The sequence below is a fragment of the Chenopodium album genome, chromosome 9, assembly GCF_948465745.1.
Source record: "Chenopodium album chromosome 9, dcCheAlbu1.1, whole genome shotgun sequence".
NCBI lineage: Eukaryota > Viridiplantae > Streptophyta > Magnoliopsida > Caryophyllales > Amaranthaceae > Chenopodium > Chenopodium album.
The window spans coordinates 66,172,869-66,197,411 of record NC_137842.1 but is presented as its reverse complement, the minus strand read 5'-3'; the positions used below and the strand labels follow the sequence as shown (position 1 = coordinate 66,197,411).

The 24,543-nt window shown below is 35.3% G+C and overlaps 3 protein-coding genes and 1 long non-coding RNA gene across 4 annotated transcripts; 2 read left to right on the top strand and 2 right to left on the bottom strand.

Annotated features, from left to right (window-relative positions):
* The first annotated feature begins 2,011 nt into the window (after nt 1-2,011).
* On the top strand, nt 2,012-4,090 carry LOC145560233 (uncharacterized). Its single transcript, XR_014093115.1, has 2 exons — nt 2,012-2,202; nt 3,844-4,090. It is a non-coding gene; the product is annotated as an uncharacterized LOC145560233 (long non-coding RNA).
* Nucleotides 4,091-4,467: 377 nt separating this feature from the next.
* LOC145558837 (transcription termination factor MTEF1, chloroplastic-like) lies at nt 4,468-6,053 on the top strand. The gene is made up of 2 exons (XM_081620181.1): nt 4,468-5,494; nt 5,765-6,053. The coding sequence occupies exon 1, from the start codon at nt 4,582-4,584 to the stop codon at nt 5,452-5,454; it is 873 nt and encodes a 290-aa protein (XP_081476307.1). The 5' UTR covers nt 4,468-4,581; the 3' UTR covers nt 5,455-5,494; nt 5,765-6,053.
* Nucleotides 6,054-6,091: 38 nt separating this feature from the next.
* On the bottom strand, nt 6,092-14,832 carry LOC145558836 (coatomer subunit gamma-like). The gene is made up of 18 exons (XM_081620180.1): nt 14,642-14,832; nt 14,268-14,365; nt 14,125-14,175; nt 13,900-14,013; nt 13,597-13,797; nt 13,416-13,517; nt 11,494-11,601; nt 11,174-11,404; nt 10,513-10,763; nt 10,200-10,371; nt 9,919-10,074; nt 9,785-9,835; nt 8,809-8,949; nt 8,536-8,733; nt 8,288-8,419; nt 8,026-8,199; nt 7,139-7,381; nt 6,092-6,660 (listed from the first exon to the last, which is right to left on the bottom strand). The coding sequence occupies exons 1-18, from the start codon at nt 14,685-14,687 to the stop codon at nt 6,466-6,468; spliced, it is 2,664 nt and encodes an 887-aa protein (XP_081476306.1). The 5' UTR covers nt 14,688-14,832; the 3' UTR covers nt 6,092-6,465.
* Nucleotides 14,833-18,783: 3,951 nt separating this feature from the next.
* On the bottom strand, nt 18,784-24,007 carry LOC145560232 (proline-rich receptor-like protein kinase PERK15). Its single transcript, XM_081621487.1, has 8 exons — nt 23,404-24,007; nt 22,174-22,740; nt 21,748-21,834; nt 21,564-21,634; nt 21,380-21,456; nt 20,181-20,325; nt 19,781-19,942; nt 18,784-19,071 (listed from the first exon to the last, which is right to left on the bottom strand). Exons 1-8 carry the CDS (start codon nt 24,005-24,007, stop codon nt 18,784-18,786), a joined length of 2,001 nt encoding a protein of 666 aa, XP_081477613.1.
* Nucleotides 24,008-24,543: the final 536 nt, after the last annotated feature.

The following is a 24,543-nucleotide window of genomic DNA, read 5'->3' as shown; positions in this document are numbered from 1 at the left end:
ACCCTCATATGTATTCCCTAAAATCAAAGACTTTGCGACACCGGGCCCCGAAACCTCCAAAAATTTCTCAAAAAGCGTGGACATTAGCCTTCAATTTTTGAAATTTTTGACTTTTTTCGCCCGGAATAAAAATTGCCGAAATGTTTATCATGGTCCCTAATACCCTCCGAGAGTCCAATTGGATGAGTGGAAACATCCAATTTGGCTTTAAACTGCAAATTTACCGGTTTACAACTTGCACCGATTTACCGGTTTACAACGACCAATGAAATTAACTTGCACCGAACCCGACATGAACTGATATTGACCCAAACCTGTTTCACCCGTCAAAACCCGAATTTAACCCGAATTGTTACTAACGTGACCTGAATTCAACCCGAGCCGTTCTTAACCCGACCCCGAATTAACCCAACCTGTTACAAATCCGACCCGAAATCAACCCGACTTGTTATTGACCTGACCCAAATTAAACCTTACTTGTTATTGACCCGACCCGAATTTTACTAGACCTTTTACTTACCCGACCCAAAAATTCATCCCGAAAAGTTACTAACTCGACTCGAAATTAACACGACTTGTTATTGACCCGACCTAAATTCAACCCAAATTATTCTGACCTGATTTTAAATCACCTTAAATGCAATTTAGACCACCTTATTATTGTTGATCAAAGCATTTTGTCTAGGGAGACCAAGTCGGTCCAGGCCAGCAAAAGAAATGAGCATCATCCTCAAATTTAAGACTTAAATATAGTATATATTTGTTGTATGGTCAAAGGAGATAATTATTTTCCTAAATTATAGACTATAGTTCCCTAGTATATTGCCATATATTTATAGTCAAAGGTAATAATTAACTTGATAAAAATGATAATTATTTATTTATAGTTAGTTGAATCCGAATATGACCTGATTTGGAAATGACCCGACCTGATTGGAACCTGCAAATGATTGACTTGAACATAACCCACCTTGAATCCGAGAGTGACCAAACTTGGAAATGACCCAACCTGATTATTATAACCCGCAAATTATTGACTTGAGCCGAACCCGACTCAAACCCGGGAATGACCCGACCTGATTCTAACCCGCAAATTATTCACTTGAACTGAACCCGAGGGTGAACCCGAGAATTACCCTACCCCGTTCGTTTTAACTCGAATTAAACCCGACCTATTGTCCACCTAACCCGAATGTAACCCGACCTGTTATAAACCCGACCCAAACCTGATAAGAAGTATGACCCGACGTGACCCGACCCGCATAGGTTATGGAATTAATCCGAATTGACCTGATCCGAGTTGACCTGACCCAGTCTTACCCGACCCAAACCCAACCCGTTTACCCAAATTGACAGCTCTAAGTACAAGTTCAGCACATGGAAAAGCTATAACTTTTGCAATAAATAAGGAAATTTTATGCTGTGATAAATGAAATCTTCATGGTGTTTAATACTTTAATTGGGGTGAACTCATTTAAAAAGCTAGGCAAAAAGTGAAGTATGCACTGTAATACTTGATCCGTATCGTAATAATCGCAATATTTTTCATTTACATTCATTTCACAATAATTGCAACAATTATATTACTCCGTAGTAATTTGGTAAGGACCCATCACTATTAACCCCATTTGTATAGATATTTCTATACGGAGTATTTTTCTCTCCCTTTTACCCCACTTGTATAAATATTGTAATTTGTTTTTTACTAACTATAGTCTAGATTATACGAAGTAAAATTTACCTTACGATCACTATCCTATGAATTTTCTAAAGCTTAGGGTCTGTTCACTTCAACTTAATTTCAGTTTAATTTCAGTTCTGTTCAGTTCAGCTACAATCAGTTCAGTTTAGCTCTTAATTTTCGTCTCTTATAAAATATTCAGTTCAATTCAGCTCCAATTATTTCACTTCAATTTAGTTCAGTTCAGCTCAAGTATTATTTTGAAACGAATGAAATATATTATATATATGAGATTATAAATTAAAGCTTAAATAATACTGAGTAATTAAAAAAAAAAAAAAAAAACAAAAACCACAGCATCAAAAGAGAAGAAACAGAACGAAGAAATCAGGAGTGAGAGAGTGAAAACTAAAAAAGGAAAAATGATATACAGAAAATGGAGTTTGCTCAGCAGCACCGCGGTTGTCACCGCCGGAATTGTCGGTGCCGTCGCTCTCGGAGATCTCCTTTTCAATCGCAAAGTTAGTCTCTTTCATCTCCTTTTTCTAATTCTGCCCTAGATTTGACTTTTTGATTTATCATCAATTCATCATCTTCATCGATTTTACGATTATAATTACGATTACAATTTCTTAAAGTTACGATTTTTAGTTCTATACCTAACTATCAGAATTTTGAAATTATCAATGAATTTGAAGTTGAAATTATATATCAAGTATAATTGATTTTTTAGGGTTAACATGATGTTTTTATTGAGTTGTTTATTTGTTGTTGTAGGGCTATGTTATTTCATTGATTTAGATTTGTTTAGCTAGGAAGAAAAACGATTTCGTTGATAAAATGTAGCCAAACATTCAAGAAAGATTGTTAAACTTAGCTAGTCAATATAGTAGGCTTATTTGACAATATTTGAACGAGAAGAGAGTAAAGTTTTGAGATGGAATTTGTTATAAACATTCAAGAAACATTGATTCTACTGAAATTTCCTATTGATGTTATCCTCATTTATTTTGGCATATGCCTATGTGGATGGCTATTCGAGGAATGGAGTATATTCTTGGTTTATGCAATCGACCCCATCCAATTGGGAATCGAACTTTGGTAGTTCGGTTTTGTTGTCGTCGCTGTTGTTTTCTTGCCATATGCCTATTATGAATGTTTATGTTTGTATTTGTTAGAATACCTTATTGTTTGTCATCAATTTTGAATTTGTCCTCGTTATAGCTTACTACTTTGGCTTATGTTATGATTTGACTGATGCGAATGGAGGGTTTTTCAAAGGTGATTTGATTCTTTAGCTTGGATAGTTCTAGGGTAGTAAAATTGTTTCTTGGAGATTGTTACAGTATACTCATTTTCTTGATTTTGTAAGCTTTGTTAAATTTTATTCGTTTTCTTGATTGACATGAATGAATGGATTCTGACGAGTGGATCAGATTTATTAGCTCGGGTGTTTCTAGGGTAGTAAATTTGTTTCTTGGAGATTGTTAGATTCTATTCATTTTCTTGATGATCTTGTCAAGTTGTTCAATTGACATTGGGGTTTTTGAAGGGTTCTTAGATGTTTCTAGGATAGTAAAATTGTTTGTTTGATATTGTTAAATTATACTCATTTCATGATGATTACATAAACATTGTTTTAACTTCTAATCATAAATACCTTGACATTTAGATTATAAACTTTGTTAGGATGTTGTCGTCTCTTTTAGTTGTCTACGTATTTGGCAGATTGGTATATATTTTAATCTAGAATCCTTTTTCTCTAATTTGAAAATGGATTGTTTATTCAATGATATTGTGAGGACTAGTGTAATCTAGTATAACATTCTCATGGTTTTTTATGAGGACTCCAGGGAACCTATATTCCCGTGACAATGTTTTATAATACTCATAATAATAATCTCAGAGTTGACTAGATGTTTTGTTTGTGGAACGAGAGAAGGTTGGCTTACTAATTAGTAGGAACTTCTCTGTGTTAGTGGTTAATGCTTATGCTGAACTAACATGGTGGGAATCATGAGATGTATTCCTTTCTGAATTTATAGCTAGATGCTTTATCTATCCTTCTGTTCAAATAATCCACAGTTCTAGCTCTCAATGCTTAAACTTATAAATTATGGTTTGCACCAACTGATGTTAAGCTTGTTTGTGTTTTGCTGTAGGATCCTTATCCGGTACCAGAATTGAAGAAAGACAATGCATTGTCATTGAAGTAGAAGTGTTTCTCAAGGCTGTATTGTTTTGACCCGAGCTTCTTCTGAAATTTGTTTGTTTTAATGCAATGGAACTGTTGAATAATATCTTACATGAAATTGTAGTTGTGTAGCCGAATAAATTTCACCTTGTGGTTACAGACAGCATTTGGCATATCATGCCTACAAAATTAATGGAAAAATCTTTCTGATATCATTTCTCACTTGCTCTCTCTTATTTTTCATTGCATCTCTAGCGCATCACAGTGCAAATTTATATTGGATGATATGTTTGCGCGTTACATGCCTACTGAATTGTGTCACAAGTCATGCTATAATTTGTGTCAAGAAATGATAGGAACAAATCATATAATTATATTCTGTTATATTTAGTTTTGTTTTCTGTAAGTTAAATTTTTTGGGCATTCTGTACTTCTGTTAGCCGTTGCATTTCGTTTGAGTTTAATTGGCCAGAATAATAAGATAAATTTAAACTCATGTAAGCAGCTATTTTATGGTTCTATCATTTTGGTCATGTAGTTAAAGATCATTGCATTAGTAATTTAGTGCAAAGCAATTCAGAAAATTCATAAAATGCCAATTTTTTTGGGCCACTCACTATTTTTGGCATCAACCATTTATCTTATCATCTTATCATATCCCTTCTACCCCTGAATTCAATGATAACTCTTGCTGAAAATTTTGGAGATGCTACTATCTTTCTGCCCAACGTCTAAGGTCTGCTTCTCACACCTTCAAAGTTCGAGCTACCAGTCTCCGTTGTCTCCTCCTGCCAGTGCCAGTGTCATCTGCTCTCTGTCGTCTTCCCCTGCCACTGCCATCCGCTTCCGCACTTCATACCGTGAAAAACTAGCCTACCTAAGAAATCTTGGCATTGTAGATTCGAATCCGAAAAGCACCAATGTGCCCTCTCATGCGAATTTGGATAAAATTCTCACCATCATCAAACTCCTAAAATCTAAAGGATTTTCAGATAGTGATATCCCAAAACTTACTACCAGTTGCCCTAAACTCTTCTTGTCTGATCTTGAACCAGCTGATATTGGACCTGTATTCAGTTTCTTGGCTACTGAAGTTGCTGCGTCTACTCGTGAATCCTGTGGACTTATTCTTTGCTGTCCTGATCTCTTGTTCTCCAATGTTGACTACTGCTTGAGGCCAACACTCGCCTTTCTTACAAGCATAGGTCTCGATAGGCTGAATTCACCAACTAATCTCAACGCCCACCTTCTTAATACGCGTGTTAGTAAGTTTGAGACTAAGCTTGACTTCTTAAGGAGCATTGGGTTTACATATGACGAGTCAATAAAAGCATGTGCGAGGTTACCTGCAATTTTCGGGTATAGCATTGAGAATAACATGGCGCCGAAGGTTGAGTACTTGTTAGAAGGGATGCAAAGGAGCATTGATGAAATAAAAGAGTTCCCCCAGTACTTTGCGTTTAGCTTGAGAAGAAGAATAGTGCCTAGGCATATGCATTTGATGCAAAGGAGTGTCCATATTTCATTGAAGAAAATGCTGTTGAGTGGTGATGATAAATTTTATGCCAAATGGAAATGAATATGTAGTCTTTCCCCCATTATTCAGCTAGTTTGTACAGGTAAAAATTTTCCATTATTTATGTAATTTCTATTTATACTAATCTAAGACAACAAAAAGGCCCCATTTTCCTTTCTTAATGCGTCCCTAAAAATTGTTCCATGATATGCATGTACTGATATACATAGAACAATACAATTTTTCTCACAAACATCATTTTAGATACCAGATTTTTCTCTCATCAATTCTACTCAACAAAAGTTTTAAAACGTAAAGTATGATTATAGGGCAAAGATCTGACGCATCGATTTTTGAAATACTGCTTGTGTAGGCAGTATCCCGACTAGAGAAATGTCAGGGGAACCGCATCAATATACAGTGCACTTGAAACCATCCCATTCCAAGAAGCAATCTTGGGTCCTTCCATCTAGGCAAGTGAAGTAAAGATGTACATGTTACAAGCTTACAACGTACTGACTTAACTAGATGTTTAGGTCGAACTTTAGAAGTTAATGATGTTGGCTCAGAAAAATGGAGCGTTTGGTAAGTTACAGAACATCCCGATATGATGTCACACGACAACTTTTTGGGCAGCACAAATGATATGTAACATCAAAATGTTTAAAGGAAAATAGCCAACTTATACGAGTTAATGCAATGATTGAAATAGGAATAACATTTTATTGTTCAACATTTTAGTGAATACACAAGTATCTCTTGATATTGGGGAAAAATGGATAGATTCATACACAATACTACAAATATAACAAACAAACAAAAAAAGAGCTTCAGATTTTCGGCTAAGGGGTACAACCAACCAGGGTATGCCAGTAAGTTGTAGTACCAACCAATCCCCGTCAACCCCATGAACCAGACTTCACTGTAGACAGAATTTGCGTAAACTCAAAAGGAATCTGTAATGAATTAATAGGGCAACCTTGCTCTGTATGGGAAAATCCTCATCTCTACAACTAGCATCTGTTTCCCGCCCCACACTATGACTTTCACCTAAAAAATCAACATATATAATGTTTAGCCGCTTGCAACAATTTCATGAATTGTGTCACTGACAGCATCATCTTCTGATCTAACAGCGAGTTTCATCGCTACTTCTCTGTTTGAATCAAGACCAAATTGTAATCGAACAAGAACCTTCACATTGCCAATGAATACGCCAGAAAGAAGGCATGTGTGTGACCTTGAATTGCTTGGCACCACATCAGTACCCTGAAGATCATACACAATGGGAAATAGTCATTAGCATTTTCATTTAGCCTTTTGCCAGTGGAAAACAATATATAGTAACAGTCCGAGAAAATAAACCAAAAGAATTAACCAGAGCCAGGAAGCACGAGCTCTCTTTCTAGCTTAAAGAGGCTGATAAGAAGTTGGCTAAGCTAATATAATTTGATTGCTTCAATGAAAAGAAACAGAAGTTGGCAGAGACGCTAAATATCTGCAATACCTAATAGCCAAAGCAGTTTTCCCATGCCCCAACAGATTTCAGGGTTTGGTTGGCATTTATGGAGGGAAGGGGACGATAGAGATGGAAGAGAGGTGAGGGAAGAGGAGTGAACTTGCAGACTAATAAAGGGAAGGAGAATGACCCCAAAACAAGGAAAATTAAATCATGTTCTCCCTTGAAACCGGCAATATGATTAGTTCATTAGGAAATTTTCAAAGTAACTAATTTCTGTTAGCTTACCTCACAAGGTTGCATGCCGAGAAGGCTGATGACAGCATTTACTGCTTCTGTCAAGTTTTCCCTTGGGCCAAGACCATATTCATCTACTTTCTCAAAGTCATCACCAATGCTATCCCAAGCATTTCTGAAGTTAGATACACCAACCTTCAACATGTAATCAGCTGCCACAACATCCACATCCTCAAGCTGGTAGTCTTCTTCCATACCATCCTCCTCTATAACCTCACCAGTAGATGGGTCAACCTGCAACAATATTTAAAATTATATTACTAAACCTAACCTGCTTTTCCATGAGCTTACCCAAGCTTACCAACAAATATAGCTGTATTACTCAACCTAACCTATTTACCAATACTGCTTTAGCATGTCATTTCATATTACAAGCATGTATACCAGACATATTTGAGGATCAAGGTCATTGGGTGGAGCCATACCTTTGTTGGATTGTTGAGTGTCCAACATGCATACTAAGGATACATTAAAGAATTGAAGTTACGTACAGGAAACAAATAAGTTCCAAACCAAAAGGATGAAATCAGATATTTGTACAACTATCCTATTTGACACCAGCCAATACTATTAGCTGAAAAAAGAGACCAACAATGACTGTCCAAGACGAAAGTAGCATGCTTACTACATAGGCAGAAAGATCTCTGGGTAGAAACATTAATGCAAAGAATTCAAAAAAAAAAAAAAAAAAAAAAAAAAAAACGCAGAAGCAAGCACAAGAGAACCACATAAATTTTACTCAGCCCTGTGTAATTTACCCAGCACACAGTAGAGAGCTACAACAGGTGAGGGACAGCATTTTAAGATTAAATATGACAAAAATATACAGGAAGGACTGGTGGGAGAAATGCATTCAAAAATGTTTGTAAAAAGTATACCTCCTTAACAATGAATCTCAAGTTATTTGAAAACTTGCCCACAGCAGGCACTCCCTCAGGCTTCTGGAAGGCGACAAATGTATGTCCAGGAGTGTCATATGGAAGAGACCTGAGAGGCTTAGATGCTATTTCGGCAAATTCTTCTGCTTCAGAAGCATCCACGGTAACGGTAACCTAGTAGAAAACATAAAATGCGTCAAAGGTCAACAGACAAGATTTAAGAGCATAGATTAATCATTTTCTGATACATCAGAGGCCTTACATCTTCTAATAATTGCTCAGGAATGGTGTTGGTGCAGCTGTATTGGAATACAACGTGTCCATCATATACATGCTTGACAACATTAACTGCATACTCTGTCTCAGCTTCAGTGAGCTCAACAGGAGCTGAAGACTGAAAAAGTAAAGAGCATAATTAAAAAAATTACAGCAAAAACCAAAATTATTAATAGCCCAATATCAAACCACCACCCCCCCTTCCCCAAATTAAAAACAAGGGTTTAGTCGAACCTTAAAGAGCTTGCCGAACGACGAGAATTCTGAAATAGAGGACAGTAATTTCTCATAAGCATCCACACCAGTTGAAGCAGCAGCAAGAGGAGTATCTAACCCAGGGTGCTTCTTGTTTGTTGCTTTCTTCTCAGCAAGGGGCTGAGACTTGACCTCCTTGGGAACAGAGTTAATGTCAAATGGTTCTTCAGAGGGCTCCTGGATAAATAGCAAACCAATGAACAGATAGCTTCAATGAAAGCAATGATCAAATACATTTACAAGCATGCTTACATAGTTCTTTAGACTAGTTTCCAGATTGGATAGAGGGACATCAAGAGATCCGAAGAGAAATTCCTTAGCATCTTCGTCAGTTTCAACTACTCCACCATCACCTCCCAGCGTATTCAGATAAAGTGTAGCTCTATCACGAACCTGTAAACAACCCCCAAAGAGTCAGCTAACACTCATAAGAACATAGCTATCTTAGGGTAGATAAAGCCTAGCATTACCAAATAAATTAAGAGAAGCAATTCTACATCTATGTACACTCATATTCCACAAGTCAGGACAAATGGTGTAGAATGAATAGCAGACGATAAGGTGGACTTGGCTGGTATGTATGAAAGACAACAAAGAGTATCCATCACAAAGGAAATATGAGGTCAAAGAAATGTCAAAAGTTAGGTGACTGAAAAACATTTTTTATTGTGACTGTAGCCATTCACAGTTTGATTGTCAGCCCTCAAATGTCATGTACCATATCCTTTGGTGAATTCATCATTTTCATGATTGACTAAAGAATCATACACAAATTGAAATTTTTTTTACAGGATTCATCACAAATTGAAAAGACAGTTCAAAAAGATATCGAGATTCGAGAGAAAGCAAAAATATGTGATCATGCCCTCAAAGAGAAGAGTTGCCCTTAGAAAACCTAGTTTGCATTACCAACTCTGAACAAGATATTATTGGTGTTTAGAGAGCCACAAGGGCGGGTGATGAATATCGATCATAAGATCTCTTGGAACCAGGAGAGAGCTATTACAATACTATTTTTTCGGTTAACCAGAAATATTAAATATGTAGTTTGAACTTCTGGTTAAAAGGATGTCCCTATATAATAGAATAAAGGAGAAAAATAGATGCCTTAGTCTCTAAATGATTTCGGATCATGAATCGCCAGCAAAAAAATGGACCAAAAGAAGAAGTCGCTGTATGATAGAATAAAGGAGTAAAACAAAATTCGAGCAAAGAAAATGAGCTTTACCTCATCATCACTGTCAAATAGGCAGCGTCTCAACAGAATGAAGATGCGGGGCTGCACAAGAAAAAGCTCACCATTAGAGGTCATCAAGTTTCAAATAGTATACATTTGAAAACCAGAAAAACCAAGTTAAATACCTTCAGTGAATCGACCATGGCACCAAATTTCGCCAATGTGCTTACAGCACTGGCCCTAACAGTGGCATTCTCAAGAATAACTCTGTTGTAGATATACCGTATGTATTTGCTGGGATCTGCTGTCTTTGGCCCCTCAACACCCAAGAAATGCAGAATCTGGATAAGCAGTAACATATAAAAAAAACAATAACAGATAGTAAGTTGCAGCTTAGAACCAAATGATTCACTAAAAAACAATTAAATATAAATCAATCACATTGTAGAGAAGTGTGGACTGTAACCTGAGTGGAAAGGTACGTAAATTCACAGTCCTCAATGAATTCACAAAGGTGCAAAAGCCCACTTTCTTTTGCGTCTGGGATATCTCTAATCAGTATGACAATAGAGTCAACAATTGCCTTCTTATAATCAAAACCACCTTCTTCTCGAAGAATATTGCTCAGGAAATTCATGCTGAAATAGTGTTATTGGGAAAGATCAGTAATAACAAATCCAATAATAAAAACATCTAGATACTAAACTACAGGGGAAAAAGAAAAAAAAATAAAAAAATGTAGTAACTGTTTATAAAGCAAATGAAAGTAGTACACATACAGTGATCTATATTTCAGAGGGAACTTCAGACAAAGAGATCTAATGGCATCAACAACAACAATCTTGAACTCATCGGCAATATCTGACATGAAGTTTGTGATCTGTTTCATGAGGCGGTCTACACTTGATTCATTTCCAGTTTTTAAAAGAGTTGTAATGGCAAGAGTGGCAATGCTTCTATTCTGATCAGATATTAGGCTTTCCATGTCAATGTTGCAGTTTGTCACTGCCATTGGATGCATCATAGCAACCTGCACCAAAACAAAGATATTATTGAATTAACATGAGTTTAGATTCAAAACCCAGGCCAGAGATAAATTACAAAAGAAAAAAAAGAAAAAAAAAAAAAAAAAAGCAAATAAAAAGAAAGGAAAAAGAAAAAACAAATGCTAGTGATATTATTTTCATGAGTTGAGACTGGCATTTGTGGTTATAAGAAATGGCTTTTAAAATTTGCCAAAGAAACAAAGGATGTTTACAAGATATTAAGGAGATAGCAAAGTTATTCAAAGACCATAGAGCAAAATTGAAAAAAAATCTGATGCAGCAAGACACAAATAATAATCTAACACATAAGATTGACAACAAAGAGTGGCCTGGTAATCTGGTATGATAGGATTGATAGCAGTACGAACAAGAGCAAATAAAGGAAAAGGCATACCTTGTTTAAAGTACGAACAGCTGCAAACCGAAGGACTGGCTTTGAAGAGCTGAGAAATAGCTGTAGGACAGTGATCGCTGGAGTCAACTCCCGGCTTGTTACACCGCTAAGCTCAGTAATTGCTCTTGCAGCTTCAAAAATAACCATTTCCGCCTTATGACGTAGACAGGCTTCAAGATAGTCATAAAATGGCCGGTCACCCGTTTGGGTACTTCCAGATTCTTGGATAACCTGCAATAATTTTATTAAGTAAATAGCCATCCAAGATGAAATAAGTAGACATGACAATACCAAGGGACAGAGATCTAGCAGCCTTGCACCTGACTTATAAAACGAATTAAGAGACACTGTGCCAATGGAGAGCGCACTGTTCCTCTAGTCAAGTTTGAAACTAGCTTGCTCACAGCCAGACGGTCATTTTGTCTAATCTGCAGGTTCCAAAAAGCACTTGGACTTCAGATAAACACAGGAAAAGAAAGAAAAGCAAAAACCCAAGGCATTTGCAAATTGCAAAAAGTACTAATGAGTAATGATACGTGATGAAAGGTTAGACATTGGGCATATGCATCACCATGAAAATTTGCTGCACAGAAAATTGAAAAAAATGCTAAACATTGTCCAATTGCATCAAGTAGTACTAGTTCATTTGGTACAGCAACCCACATTCAATAGGAAGTCATCTGATCATATCCATCAACACTCAATACATTCTCACCAACAAGCAAAAATTTCCAATGTAGAGGAAGAGATGGGCCAGTTTGAAACACTTTAGTGATTGGGATAATATAAGCTCCTGCCCCATGATGCATTAAGCCCACACAGAGGAAAAGTAACAATTTTTTCTTTCTCAATAATGCATCATCTGACTGAACACATCTACCAACATGCTATTTAGGCCATTGATATCTTCAATTACGTTAAAATCTATTAACTATTACTAAAACAAAACATGTTGGCATCATTAAAGGACACATGTCAACTTTCTATGAAAAATTTTCCCGCCTAAACTATTTTTGACATCATTCCTTTTTTTTTTTTCTTCACATTAATGATTAAATAAATATAATACTTCTTTCAAAATAAATTAATGAAATTATGATTACATTATTTTTCAAATAAAGAATACTAAGATTTATTTTAAACAAATAATAGCTATTTAATTCGTGCAACGCAGGGAACTAAACTAGTAAAAATTATAAAATATAAATTTACACACACACTTAGAGATTAACCCAGCAAGTAGAATAACAACATTTATTTTTGCATATCAGTAATAAAATATACACAAATTTATATAGGATTAGTATTAAAAAGTCAAATTGAAACATCTATTGAGAAACGGATAAATTACAATGTGAATTAATTTCATAGGTATCCTATCTAAATTGCAAATCAATTATCAATTCCCTTCTTTCCTACACTATGCCTCTCCAAGCAGCACCAGAGCAAATTCAAGAAGCAGCATTATAAATTTCTGCAAATGCAATGTTTTAGACATAAACTCAAAAACTGAACATGATCCACAACCTTCACCCTTGGTTACAACTAAAAGCAAATTATAGTTACAGCTAAGAATATGTGTAGGTGTAAAAGATCTGATAAATTAATCTCAATTTTACAGCATTACAACATAAAAATTAATAATAACTATGCATGCACCTCTATTGTCCAACCGTCTCCTATATTTCCTTCTGTGAAAACCTAATCTTCATTTCTCTTCTCTAGTACTTAACTTGTTTGCAGAATCATACAAGGAAAAGATGAAATTTATCTTCTCAACAAATATAGAAAAACAATTTCACTTATTATCCATAAGCAATCATTTCTTTTTCTCATCTAAGGAAGAAGGAAGTGCTGAGATTAACAAAAAGTATACTTTGTATATTCTAAGGTAAACGGTATGGAGTAAATTTTATCAATGACCCCTGCATGCGATAAAAAGGTCAAATTGATTTTTATATAAAAAGCATCAAAATAGAATAGCACAATGCCACAGATAAAGCATTTTAAACATTCTCAGGAGGTAGATTGTAGGGATCAGAAAATGATGAGCTTTAGTCACTTTAACAAATCATGTTCTTCCTTCATTTTAGGTGACTAACATGCTACGAACTAGCCTAATCATTAATAGAATAATCCAAAACTTGATTACCAAATACAGCAACACGTATATTCTACGATTTATACCTATCCCGGTCATTCTCATGCACATAGACAACCGAGAATATAACAGAGACATTACCTGGTGCAGCAAAGCTAAAGCATGAAATTGCACCAGAGCAGCACGTGACTGAACAGCCTCTTGCACCTCATTACTCCATCGTTTCACTATCTCAGGGTTGGTCTAGCAAACCATCAAAACATATAAGCAACAAAACAAAATTATGGATGCTAAAGTAGCTGGTGAAGGTGTGTTAACAAACCTGGAGCAAGTGAATACCACTGACTAGCGCAGCACTGGCAACAACAGGGTTCTTATCAACAATAGCTTGTTTCAAATACCTTTCAATCTGAGTGAGGAGTGTTCCATCAGTAATTCTGCAAAGCACACGAATAGCATTTGCTCGGTACATATCAGTCTTGCTGTTCATGTCCTTCATTAAGGAACTCGTAACAATAATAACCTTCAAAAAATAGGGAAAATATGTCAGCATCGTAGATCATACTAGTACATTGTATCACATTACAAGACTAATACTGGCAAAATAACAATCGCAGCTCGTAACCTCATCAGCAGAAGGTGAGAGTTCCTTTATCATCAAATAGACCATTCTTCTCAACCCGTTATCTTTCGATTGGAACAATTTGGTAACAGAAAAAAATACTTCAGTTGCTTCAACCTATAGCAGATCCCATTGAAAATTATTTCAAAAAATGATTACATTCAGAGCTAAAAGTAATAATGTTCTGAACACATGTCGAATCGACGAATACAGTATTTAAGAACTAACCTTTGTAAACGACTCTCCTTGATTTAGCAAGTAAAGAAGTTTTGTAATGACCTAAGCACATCAATGTAGTAGACAACTTTAACAATGCGAAAACATTAAATTCAGAAATTAAAGCAAAATTGAAGGCGAAAAACGTCGAAAACCTGAGAACATCTTCTAGGATCAAGCTGAGGATCGTTGAAAACCCTAGCTTCCTGAAGCACAGCTCCCTTCTCGATCCCCAAAAAGGGAGAATATTCAGCTGCAAACAAATTTTCCAGATCCAATTACACAACAATTCAATCGAATTGCATAATTAAATCCTAGATCTAACCTAATTCTTGTGATCAATCAAATCAATTCAATTACATCAAAATGCACGATTATAATGAAAGATTTCAGCCCTAATTTCATCAGATCCAACATTCCAAAAATTTGATCAAATGTCGGTAAAATTAACTTGAATAAATCACGAAGAAAATCCTACAATAATCAATTGAAACAAAAATGGAGCAAAATTAGGGAGAGAAATGTTTACATTCATCATCTCGATCGTCATCTTTCTTAATCAGAGGTTGCGCCATTGTTGGTGGATCTGCAATGGTTGAAATCGAATTGCGTAGATCGTCTCTCTCTTTCTCACTCTTATCGGTGGAATAGCAAGTGAAGTTTGTAAGGGAGAAGCTTATAACAGAAGGATGGGGACGAAGATCTCTTTTTCTCTCTCCTCAACCAAATATTTACCCCAACAGTTTTCTTTAAAAAAAAAAAAAAAAAAAAAAAAAAAAAAAAGTACCCCAACACTTCACTTTACCTTATAAAATTAATTTCAATTTAGTAAAAAAGTACTTGTAATATATTTAGCACAAATAAAGTAAAATGAATAGAGTTGGATATATATCTCGTAATTGTGTTATCAATTTCGTGTTTTTTATATCTGGAGAAAATAAAAAAGAGTATATAGAATACCTTATGCGAATTACAGTAATTAATTTCGCGTTTTTTAGGGCCGTTTGGTTGGGGTTAATCATCAAAGGGAATGGGAATCAACTGCCCTAATTTCCTTTGTTGCTGTTTGTTAGACCATTTTTCTCATTCCCTTTACCCTCTTCATTCCCCCAAATCCCTCTAAGTTCATTCTCCACCCCCTCCCCTAGGTATTTCCATTCTCATTCCCTAGCCACCTTCACACCACCACCTTCAATTCCTACCTGCCAACACAATCGGAAAACCAACCCACCTTCATACCAGACCACCACCGCCCTCCCTTCCCCCGCAAAAAAATCAAACAACCCCCGTTAAACCCTAGAAACCCCTCCCTATCCCCGTAAAATCGTCGGCCAACCCTCCCACCACCCTCGAAACCTTAGCGGCTAGGGTTTCGAGGATGGAAGGAGGGTCGAGTGGCGATTTTATGGGGATAAGGAGTTGTTTTTAGGGTTTTGCGGGCTAGGGGAGGTTTTTTCGGAGGAGGGGAGATATGTGAGGGCACGAGGAGCGACGGCGAGGGGCGGGGGAGGTGCAGCGGTGGTCAGCGAGTGGTTGGGCGGTGGCTGGAAATTGTGGGAAGAGAAGCAATGTGGTGGTGGTGTGGTGGTTGGACTGGTGACTGTGTTTCTTTGTTATTCAAAACAAACAACACCCAAAAATTGGGGGATTTTTATCCCATTTCGATTCTTTCCCTTTGTTCATTTCATTCCGATTACCCTGTGCGAACCAAACGAACCCTTATTTTTTGTACGGGTATAAAAATTGATATTGATAATCTTATTTTTAACCATTTATTATAAATTATCTTAACATTGAATATTATTATTAGGAAATTTTGTCATAAACCACTCGTTAAAAACAGTTTTTTGTCAAAAACCACCCAAAAAAAATTTTGTTGTCTAGAAGCACCCAATTTTAAAAATTTGTTGTCAAACACCACAAGAGTCTATTTTCCGACATTGACCCAAAACTCCGGCGTTGACCCTACCCACGTGCGTTGCAATTGAAATTGAAAGTTTAAATCACTAATAAACAAGTTATAAATCACAATCACACCTAAATTAAGTGTTAATCGTAATCGCAATTAATTTGGAAAGGGAGTTAAATGAGGGAGAAATCATAGGAGTAGACCCCACAAACAATACAATTGGACGGTATCTATTAATGGGTAGTGCTAGACATGCGTTTGTTATCTTATTGTTAGTTGTTCACAAAAAAATCGGGTAGTTGTTCACAAAACAACCCCCTTTTAGGGTGGTCTTCACAAAATTTCTAATTAACAAATAGCAATTTAGGAGTTGTCGGGACCCGGTGTCAGAAATTCACGGAATTGTACGAGATGCATCTCGGGGTCATATGATGTTGTTTGGACTCATATACGACCATAAGTCGGCTTCATAAAGGCCCCGTACAAGTTTATAGCTAATACAAGAGGCGTGTACGAAAACTGGTAAATTCGATGCTTAGAGACAAATTGGATGGTTCCACCCACCCAATTGGACTACCGAGGGGAATGAGGGTCTATAGATAGCTTCTCGGCAATTTTTGTTTATGGGTAAAAAAAGTCAAAATTAAAGGCTATAATACACGTTTTTTTAGCGAATTTCGGAGGCTTCGACACCCGATGTCGAAAAGTGTAAAGATACTTGGGAATACATCTCGGAGTCATATAATGTCGTTTGGAAGCATATGTGATCATTATATGTTGTCATAAATGTCCATGGTAGCCTCGAGTTTATGAAATCGGTGCAAGTTGTAAACGGATAAATTACAGTTTTGAAGGCATATTGGATGGTTTTACCCCCCCAAATGAACTCCCGGGGTGTATTAGGGTCCATGGGAAGCATCTCGGCAATTTTTGTTTCTGGGTCCAAAAAAGTGAAAAATTGTCCAAAATTGAAGATACACGATTTCGGGTCAATTTTTGACATTTTTTCAAAAAATATACTGAATGTGTGGGATGACTCCTGGGGTCATATAAGGTGGTTTAAAACCATAACACACTTGTAAAAATATTTATAAAGTACCAAGAATGTTAAAAAATGATGTAACTTGACAATAAGGACGTCATATTAGGTAATTATATTTATAATGATGTGACTTCATAATATGACGTGACTCGACAATAATGATGTCATTAGAGTATATATAATACGGAGTATCATATAAGAAAAATGGTGTCATATAACCATAATATTGGTGTGATTTGATTTGACTTGACACGTACTATGGCTTGGAATTGGAAAAGAACACGTGTTATGTTATGATGTAAATATGGATAATCATATCACTATTCATATGTGTGTTGTTGATTATTAATGTGATGTGTTGATTGATAGACTATGGATAATAATCATACTACTATTCATGTTTGTAATCGAAGTATCACATCTTATATCTCATATTTTATCATCAGGTAACACAAATTGTCCCTCAATAACTCTGTTTTGGGGTCAATTGACACATTCCTGGTCAAAAACAACCTCAAACCTCCAAAAACGCGCAAGAAGGGTAATATGGGATGTAACAAAGTGTCAAAAACCCATCTGATCCCCCTACTATTCCAAACCTTTTCCCAATCTTCCAGGACTGTTTTAGCAACTTCCTTGTTTTCTAATTACCGCATATTTCCCCGTATTTTTCATTTTGGGGCCCACAAAAAACATTTTATGGAAAAAAACGACTTGGAGGCTTTCATTTTTATTATTGTTAGTCTGACACAACACTTAAAAACACAATTAATATTCAACTATTTGCTGATTGAACCATGTATAATCCGCTTTCACTTCATCTTATAAAAATAATATTCAGTAAAAATAATTTCAGTTCAGTGAAAAATAAGTTCAGTTCAGCAAAAATAATTTCAGTTCAGTAAAAATAATTTCAGTTTTGTAAAAATCGGTAATTTTAAAGAAGAAGTATAATAGAAAATCAGTAAAATTAATTTCAATTAAGCAAAAATAAAGTGAACTGAACGGGGTCTTATTATATTTATTTTCTCATATTATATTTCATATTACGTATTTGTTAGTTATTTCTATTCCACACAAATCCAATACATAACCCTAACTATATTGATTTGTCTTTACTTTCATATCATTACCTCTTATAGGGAAAAATAGAAATTCCATATATGTATTGTATAATTTAGTCCATTTTTATTATTATTTTTTTTTGTAAGATAGTTCAATAAGTTAACAAAGTTGAACATTTATCAATAATATTTAGGGGTGAGAATATGGGTTTATCAATGAAATCCAGAGTATATGTTTTTTTAAAAGAAAATGATAAAGTATATGTTTTTTTTTACACAAAGATAAAAGTATATGTTTGACGATTATATCTTACAAAAAATTAAAAAAAAAAAAAAAGAATAAATCACATTTTATGTTTCATTTAACCATTAACTTGTTTCCATATATAAAACTACAATCACTCTATCAATAAAAAAAAAACGTGATTGAAAACGTACATTAAAATAAATCTTAAGTAGACACCTAAATCACGTAATTGTTTCAAGTTATGTTACACTTGAACAACAAGAATGGGGTTATCAATGAAAAAATATACAGTAGTTCACGAAAAATCTGATCGTTCCCAATTCATCCCTTCCTTAATCCTTTGCTGGAGTAGAACATCTTGCCACATTGTCGAAGTGTTATTCAAATTGTACAATATGTAACCTGCCTTCTAGACAAAATGGTTCGGCGAAGGGCTAGTCCTTTTGGGAATTGAGGACGACATCTCGGCGCTAGAACCGGAGGTATGCCCAAACTCGTTAGTTGCTCCGTACTCACTACTTGGATAATCTGTACTGTTAAGCGCTGCTCGTCTAAACTTCTTCATGTCATTGTTGTATGAAACGGTATCATAGTCCGAGCTACCGCCACTGGAGCCAACTAGTGTGCTACCATTTCTAGCCTTTGCTCCTTCATTCAAGTCGTCCAATGATACATCACCCTCTAATGCTCTTACAATCTGTTATTCACGTAACAATTTTCACATATTATTAAGTGGCACAAAAATCAGTGCATAAAGTTTTAAGAGGAGATAAACTGAAATATTAATATTTGAGATTAACTGGAGCTCCCTCATATTTTACTTCATTAGACGATAATTTTTAAAGACCATAATAAATCAATCGAATTTATTTATAATTAGTGTACCTATGTACTAAAGTTGCTCCATCCAATTTGAGTTATTTGCTTGTGAAAATTGTATAGTGATCGTTTGAAATATGACTATCATAATATATTAATGATTATATAGTTCAATTCGTAATTAACATATTTTTTTCCAAGTAATTAATTATATTAATTTATTTTTGCTATAAAATATTATTATCAACATTTATTTAATTTATCAAATTTTTAGTTTTATTTATGTAATTTTTATTTTTATTTTTTAGTTTCTCGAAAAATATTTATTTTATGTTGGATTAAAACTTTCAAAAATTATATTTGCATCGTAGAAATTAGAATACTAATTGTGTCCAATTTATAGTGTGAAAAAAATGAATCGCTCATACTGTTTATCATTAAAATTAAATTAATATGGTAGTCATATTTTAAACGACCGCTGTAGAAACTGTTATTTTTGTAAGTATATGTTTGAGAAGATGTTAGGACGTAATTGAAATAGTTAGTGCATATAATTATAATACAAAGATTAATACGAGTATTTTTACCTGGCTCATTTTCGGCCTCCTTTTACCAGAATGTCTTATGGATGCACCAGAACATGCGATCAAACGCATCATCTCTTCGGAATCAAATTCACCCTCTAGACGTGGATCGACGAGTCCGCTGAAATTTCCTTCCTCCATTGCTCGTGCAATAAGTGGTCTAGCCTGTTTATGTGTAACACATACGTTAGATATTGTAGCTATTATTCATATGATGTTTAAAGTACTAAAAAAAAATCGTGTTTTAAACTTGTGTAATTAGTTAGCAACAAGTAAATAGTAACAAATTATTTGCAAGGTTAATGAAACTGAGATTTAGCTATATATGCTCGATTTTTATGTAATGAATTGAACATTTGAACCAATGAAAATGAGAAACGATTGTGTAAATAAAATGACTAACCCAATCTACTAAGCTATCCTCTTCTTCAGATGAAGGATCGATAGGGCGACGGCCCGTGACTAGCTCCAATAGCATGACACCGAATGAGAAAACATCAGACTTCTCGGTCAATTTTCCACTTGATGCATATTCTGGTGCCAAGTACCTGGGTTTCAAGAGATTAGAAATTATTAAAATAGGTCTTGATCCACTTTTTTATATGACGACCAACAATTATAAAAACTTCTATATTGTACTCGGGTACACTCAGTGGCGGACCTAGAAATTTGACAATGGGGGGACAATTTCGATAATTCAACTAACATCAACCTATTTAAAAAAAACGGGTATACAATACAAGTAATTTGGGTTTGGTTGAAAAATAGGAATAAGGGAGTAGTCGGGTGGTATGGTTGAAATAAAACACCCCCCCCCAAATAAGGAGTGATGTTATAAGGGGGATTCGAATGTCATATTATCTTGTGATGTTAATTTCTTAGTAAACATTTGTCGAAGATGCTCGCTGCAGTCCGTGACTCGTGGTCGCGTGGGTGGTGGTTCGTGCCTCGTGGTTGGGAAATAGGAATAAGGGAGTAGTCGAATGATTTGGTTAAAATAAAGGAATTTTTTTATTTTTACCACCTCTTAAAAACAATTTAATTGCTTTGCCAAATTTTTTTTTTTTTTTTATGTGGTCCTAAAATAAAACTTTTTTTTATGGAGGTGGTAATACCAATGTTACAAGGGGGATTCGAAACCTGATCTAAGTAAACCTGAAATTGGGCTCCTTGACATATTATTTTTAGTTCACTGCCAACTTAGCTATGGCAAACTTCTTGTTTATTTTTACACTCAATTTTATATACCTATTTTTCCAGTTTTATTTTTTTTCCTAAAATTTTTTTTCCTCTGTTTTTTTTTTCCCCGAAAGTGGGGGGACAATGGTCCCCCCTTGTTCCTTCATGGGTCCGCCCCTGGGTACACCTAAAGTTATGTATTTAAGCAAATTTATTACTCATGTAACCATATTATGCTATTTTTATTTGGAGAATTTCAATGAGCAAATAATGATAATCCTACATATGAATACACCATGATCGATCTATGTGTAAGGTGTACCCGAATACTATACAAGGATGATTATTTAACCAACAGTAGATAAAATTGAGCTTATATAGCTGCAATGAACCAAGTGAAGGACTTGATGTTAAGATTCTTACCCAAATGTTCCCATAACACGCGTTGACACATGAGTGAATGTGTCCGATGAAAGCTTAGCTAAGCCAAAATCAGCCACCTGAATGAAAATGTTAGCTCTTATAATTAATCAGTTATAATGTCATGTTGCAACAATTAGCAAATATTGTTAGGACGAAGTACGTATATGAAGAGGAATGTGCAAACCTTGGCCTCAAAGCAATTATCAATCAAAATGTTTGCGGTTTTAATGTCTCTATGTATAATTCGTGGGTGACCTATATGTAGAACTATATGTTAGCTATTCCTATACAGAAATTTTTTTTAAAAAAAAAAATTAATAAAATGCCTTATTATAAAATGAAAGGAACATGTTAGTAATGATTCATACAATCTTCATGAAGGTAAGCTAGGCCCTTAGCAGATCCAAGTGCAATTTTCATTCTCGTATTGAAATCCATGACCGGACGACCTTTACCTACAAAAAAACATACGTGGGATCAAACATATTAAAATAATAACCTATTCGACAAAAGTAGTTGTAATTGAATACACTTGATTGGTTGCAATAATAGTGTTCATGGTTGATATATAATCAATCAACATACTAGGATCTTGGCACTACAGGATTTAAGGTAAAATACCAGGATCTTGGCACTACGTACCAAGACATAAGTTTATAATCGTTCTTAAAATTCTTTTAAAGATGTCGATAAATGTCATATTATTTTGAAGAGACTGAACTAATAGAAATGCGGCATATTATTTTGATATAAATTAAAGAACAGAATAATATAGACTATAAATAGCGGCATACCATGAAGATGAAACTCAAGGGTGTTGTTAGGAACAAACTCATAAACAAGCATCCTTTGACCTCCTGCAATACAATAACCCACAAGGGATACAAGATGTCGATGATGCACCCTACTAATGATCTCAACTTCAGCTTGGAACTCTCTTTCGCCTTGGCCGCTCCCTGACTTAAGGCTCTTCACGGCTATTTCCTTGCCATTAGGTAGCAACCCTTTGTGGACATAGCCAAACCCTCCTTGACCCAACAATCGTTCCTTGGAGAAGCCATTTGTCGCGGCTGCTAGCTCGTCGTATGTGAAGGTGCTTTTACTAAACCCAAGGGCTACTGATGGGTGAGGAGGTGGTAAGGCAGGACCTGTTGGCCCTGAGGAGTAGTTTGCACTACTCATATCGGCGCTCATCATAGGCGGGGGCGGCATCATCGGTTGGCCGCCGCCACCCCCCCATTGTGCCGAGGACATACCCGTTGGACCTGTAGCGTAGTTGTTTGAGTCTTGGTGTTGACCAGGGCTTGTGTGCCAAGGTGCATGTTGGCTACTATATTGTTGTTGGCCGTTATATTGTTGGCCTAGTACATAATTATTGAAATTAACCATAAAGAGATTAATTAGTATTGTATTTTATTAAAAAAAAAAAATTAGAAAAACGAATATATTAATTGAGAAGGATAATTGCTAATGCACAATTGCACAATATATTAGTAAGTAGTTAGTACACATTTGATTGTTACGTTACATGTTTTTGTGATAGAAGTTATATACTATATCTTTTATTCACAGTTTAATTAAAATAAATGACAATTTTTATTTAAAAATAAAATGACAATTGTTGGAATGATACTCCGTAGGACATAAGAAGATTACTATAAGTTTCTCATTGTTAAGTTTAATTGAATGTATATGGAACAATAATTAGTTACATTATTTTGTGGATTAAAAAGTAAGTTTAAATATTGTATAAATAAGAAATGATAAGTGAAAAAGGTGCTAATGTAGTAATTTTTTGGTGTTTAAAGAGCCACAAGGGCGGGGGTGAGAATCGATTCCAGGATCTCCTGAAATCGGGAGGAAAATTCTAACTATTTGAGCTATCCCTCACCCTCTGCTAATGTAGTAATTTGATATCAAGTACTATTAAATTCAAATAATATGTTGTATATAATTAAGACAATGATAATCATACATTAAAAAAAAGGACAATGATCGATAATCAAATAAATTCATACCATTACTTGAAGGACCTCCATAATACTGCATGGTGTCATGTCGCTTGTTTTTTCTCCTTTTAGAGCAAACAACCACTATGACTATCAATAGCAATAATGAAACCCCAAGGGTAACCACAACTCCAACTATTAGAGTAACATTATTATTATTAGACGACGACGATGGTGGAGACGAAGAATCATCACTTAGTGATGGAGGAGAATGCGAAGATGAAGACCGCGACCCTTTCGATGAACTTGGAGGTGGTGGTGATGGAGACTTGTTTTTAGACGAGGAAGGAGGCGGTGGTGGTGGCGGCGAGTTGTTGTTGTTATTGCCATTGGTTTTATTGTTGTTGTTATTTTTCGATGATTGAGGAGGAGGCGGCGGCGGTGGTGGTGGTGATTGTGATGGCGGGGGTGACTTATTAGAAGATGAATCCGATGGTGGAGGAGGGGGTAAATTGTTGTTGTTATTGTTATCGGATGATGACGAAGAAGAAGAATCCGACGAAGGAGGAGGGGAAGAGTTGTTATTATTATTATCTGACGAGGATGATGAATTATTTGAATTTGGAGGAGATTCAGACGGAGATGATGAAGAATCACTACCATTATCCGATGAACCCATTCTTTAAAATCTTGTTAGTAAAATTCACCGACTAATAAGTGATTTTATAATGTTGCCGCTTCTCCAAACAAATGACCCCTAAATCCATACAACAAAATCATTAATAACAAAATGTCATGATGAGCCATTAAATTACATAATAATAAATCTTATAAAAATTGGAAAATCAATCAATAAAGTTAGGAAAATCTTCTCTCAACACTTTTTATGAATGCATATATCACGATAATTTACTTATAATCGAAAACGGGGAGAGGGGAATTGAAAGAGGAGGATAGGATATGGTAGAAGGCAACCTTATGAGGAGGAGAAGGGCATTTGATTCACAAAAGAAGAGGGAGTAAAAAGAAAGGTCATGCTAATGAAAGATCTAACAAGAAAATGGGCAACGTCATTTCCTACTCCATCAACCTCCTACATAATAGGAACCATTGGTTGGCCTCCTTTCTCTATTTTTGTTTAATTCAATTCATTTTCAAGGATTAAACTAAATTTGAGGTATTTATTATCTACAATGTGTTGCTAATTAATAGGAT

Coding starts and splice junctions, on each gene's coding strand:
- LOC145558837 (XM_081620181.1), top strand. CDS start 4,582: ATGCTACTATCTTTCTGCCCAACGTCTAAGGTCTGCTTCTCACACCTT.
- LOC145558836 (XM_081620180.1), bottom strand. CDS start 14,687: ATGGCGCAACCTCTGATTAAGAAAGATGACGATCGAGATGATGAAT. Junction 14,176..14,267: donor ATCCTAGAAGATGTTCTCAG/GTTTTCGACGTT, acceptor TGATGTGCTTAG/GTCATTACAAAACTTCTTTA. Junction 8,950..9,784: donor TATTTGACAGTGATGATGAG/GTAAAGCTCATT, acceptor GGTTGTTTACAG/GTTCGTGATAGAGCTACACT.
- LOC145560232 (XM_081621487.1), bottom strand. CDS start 24,007: ATGGGTTCATCGGATAATGGTAGTGATTCTTCATCATCTCCGTCTGAA. Junction 21,457..21,563: donor ATAATTGCTTTGAGGCCAAG/GTTTGCACATTC, acceptor ATTTTCATTCAG/GTGGCTGATTTTGGCTTAGC. Junction 20,326..21,379: donor CGTGTTATGGGAACATTTGG/GTAAGAATCTTA, acceptor CTTGAAACCCAG/GTACTTGGCACCAGAATATG.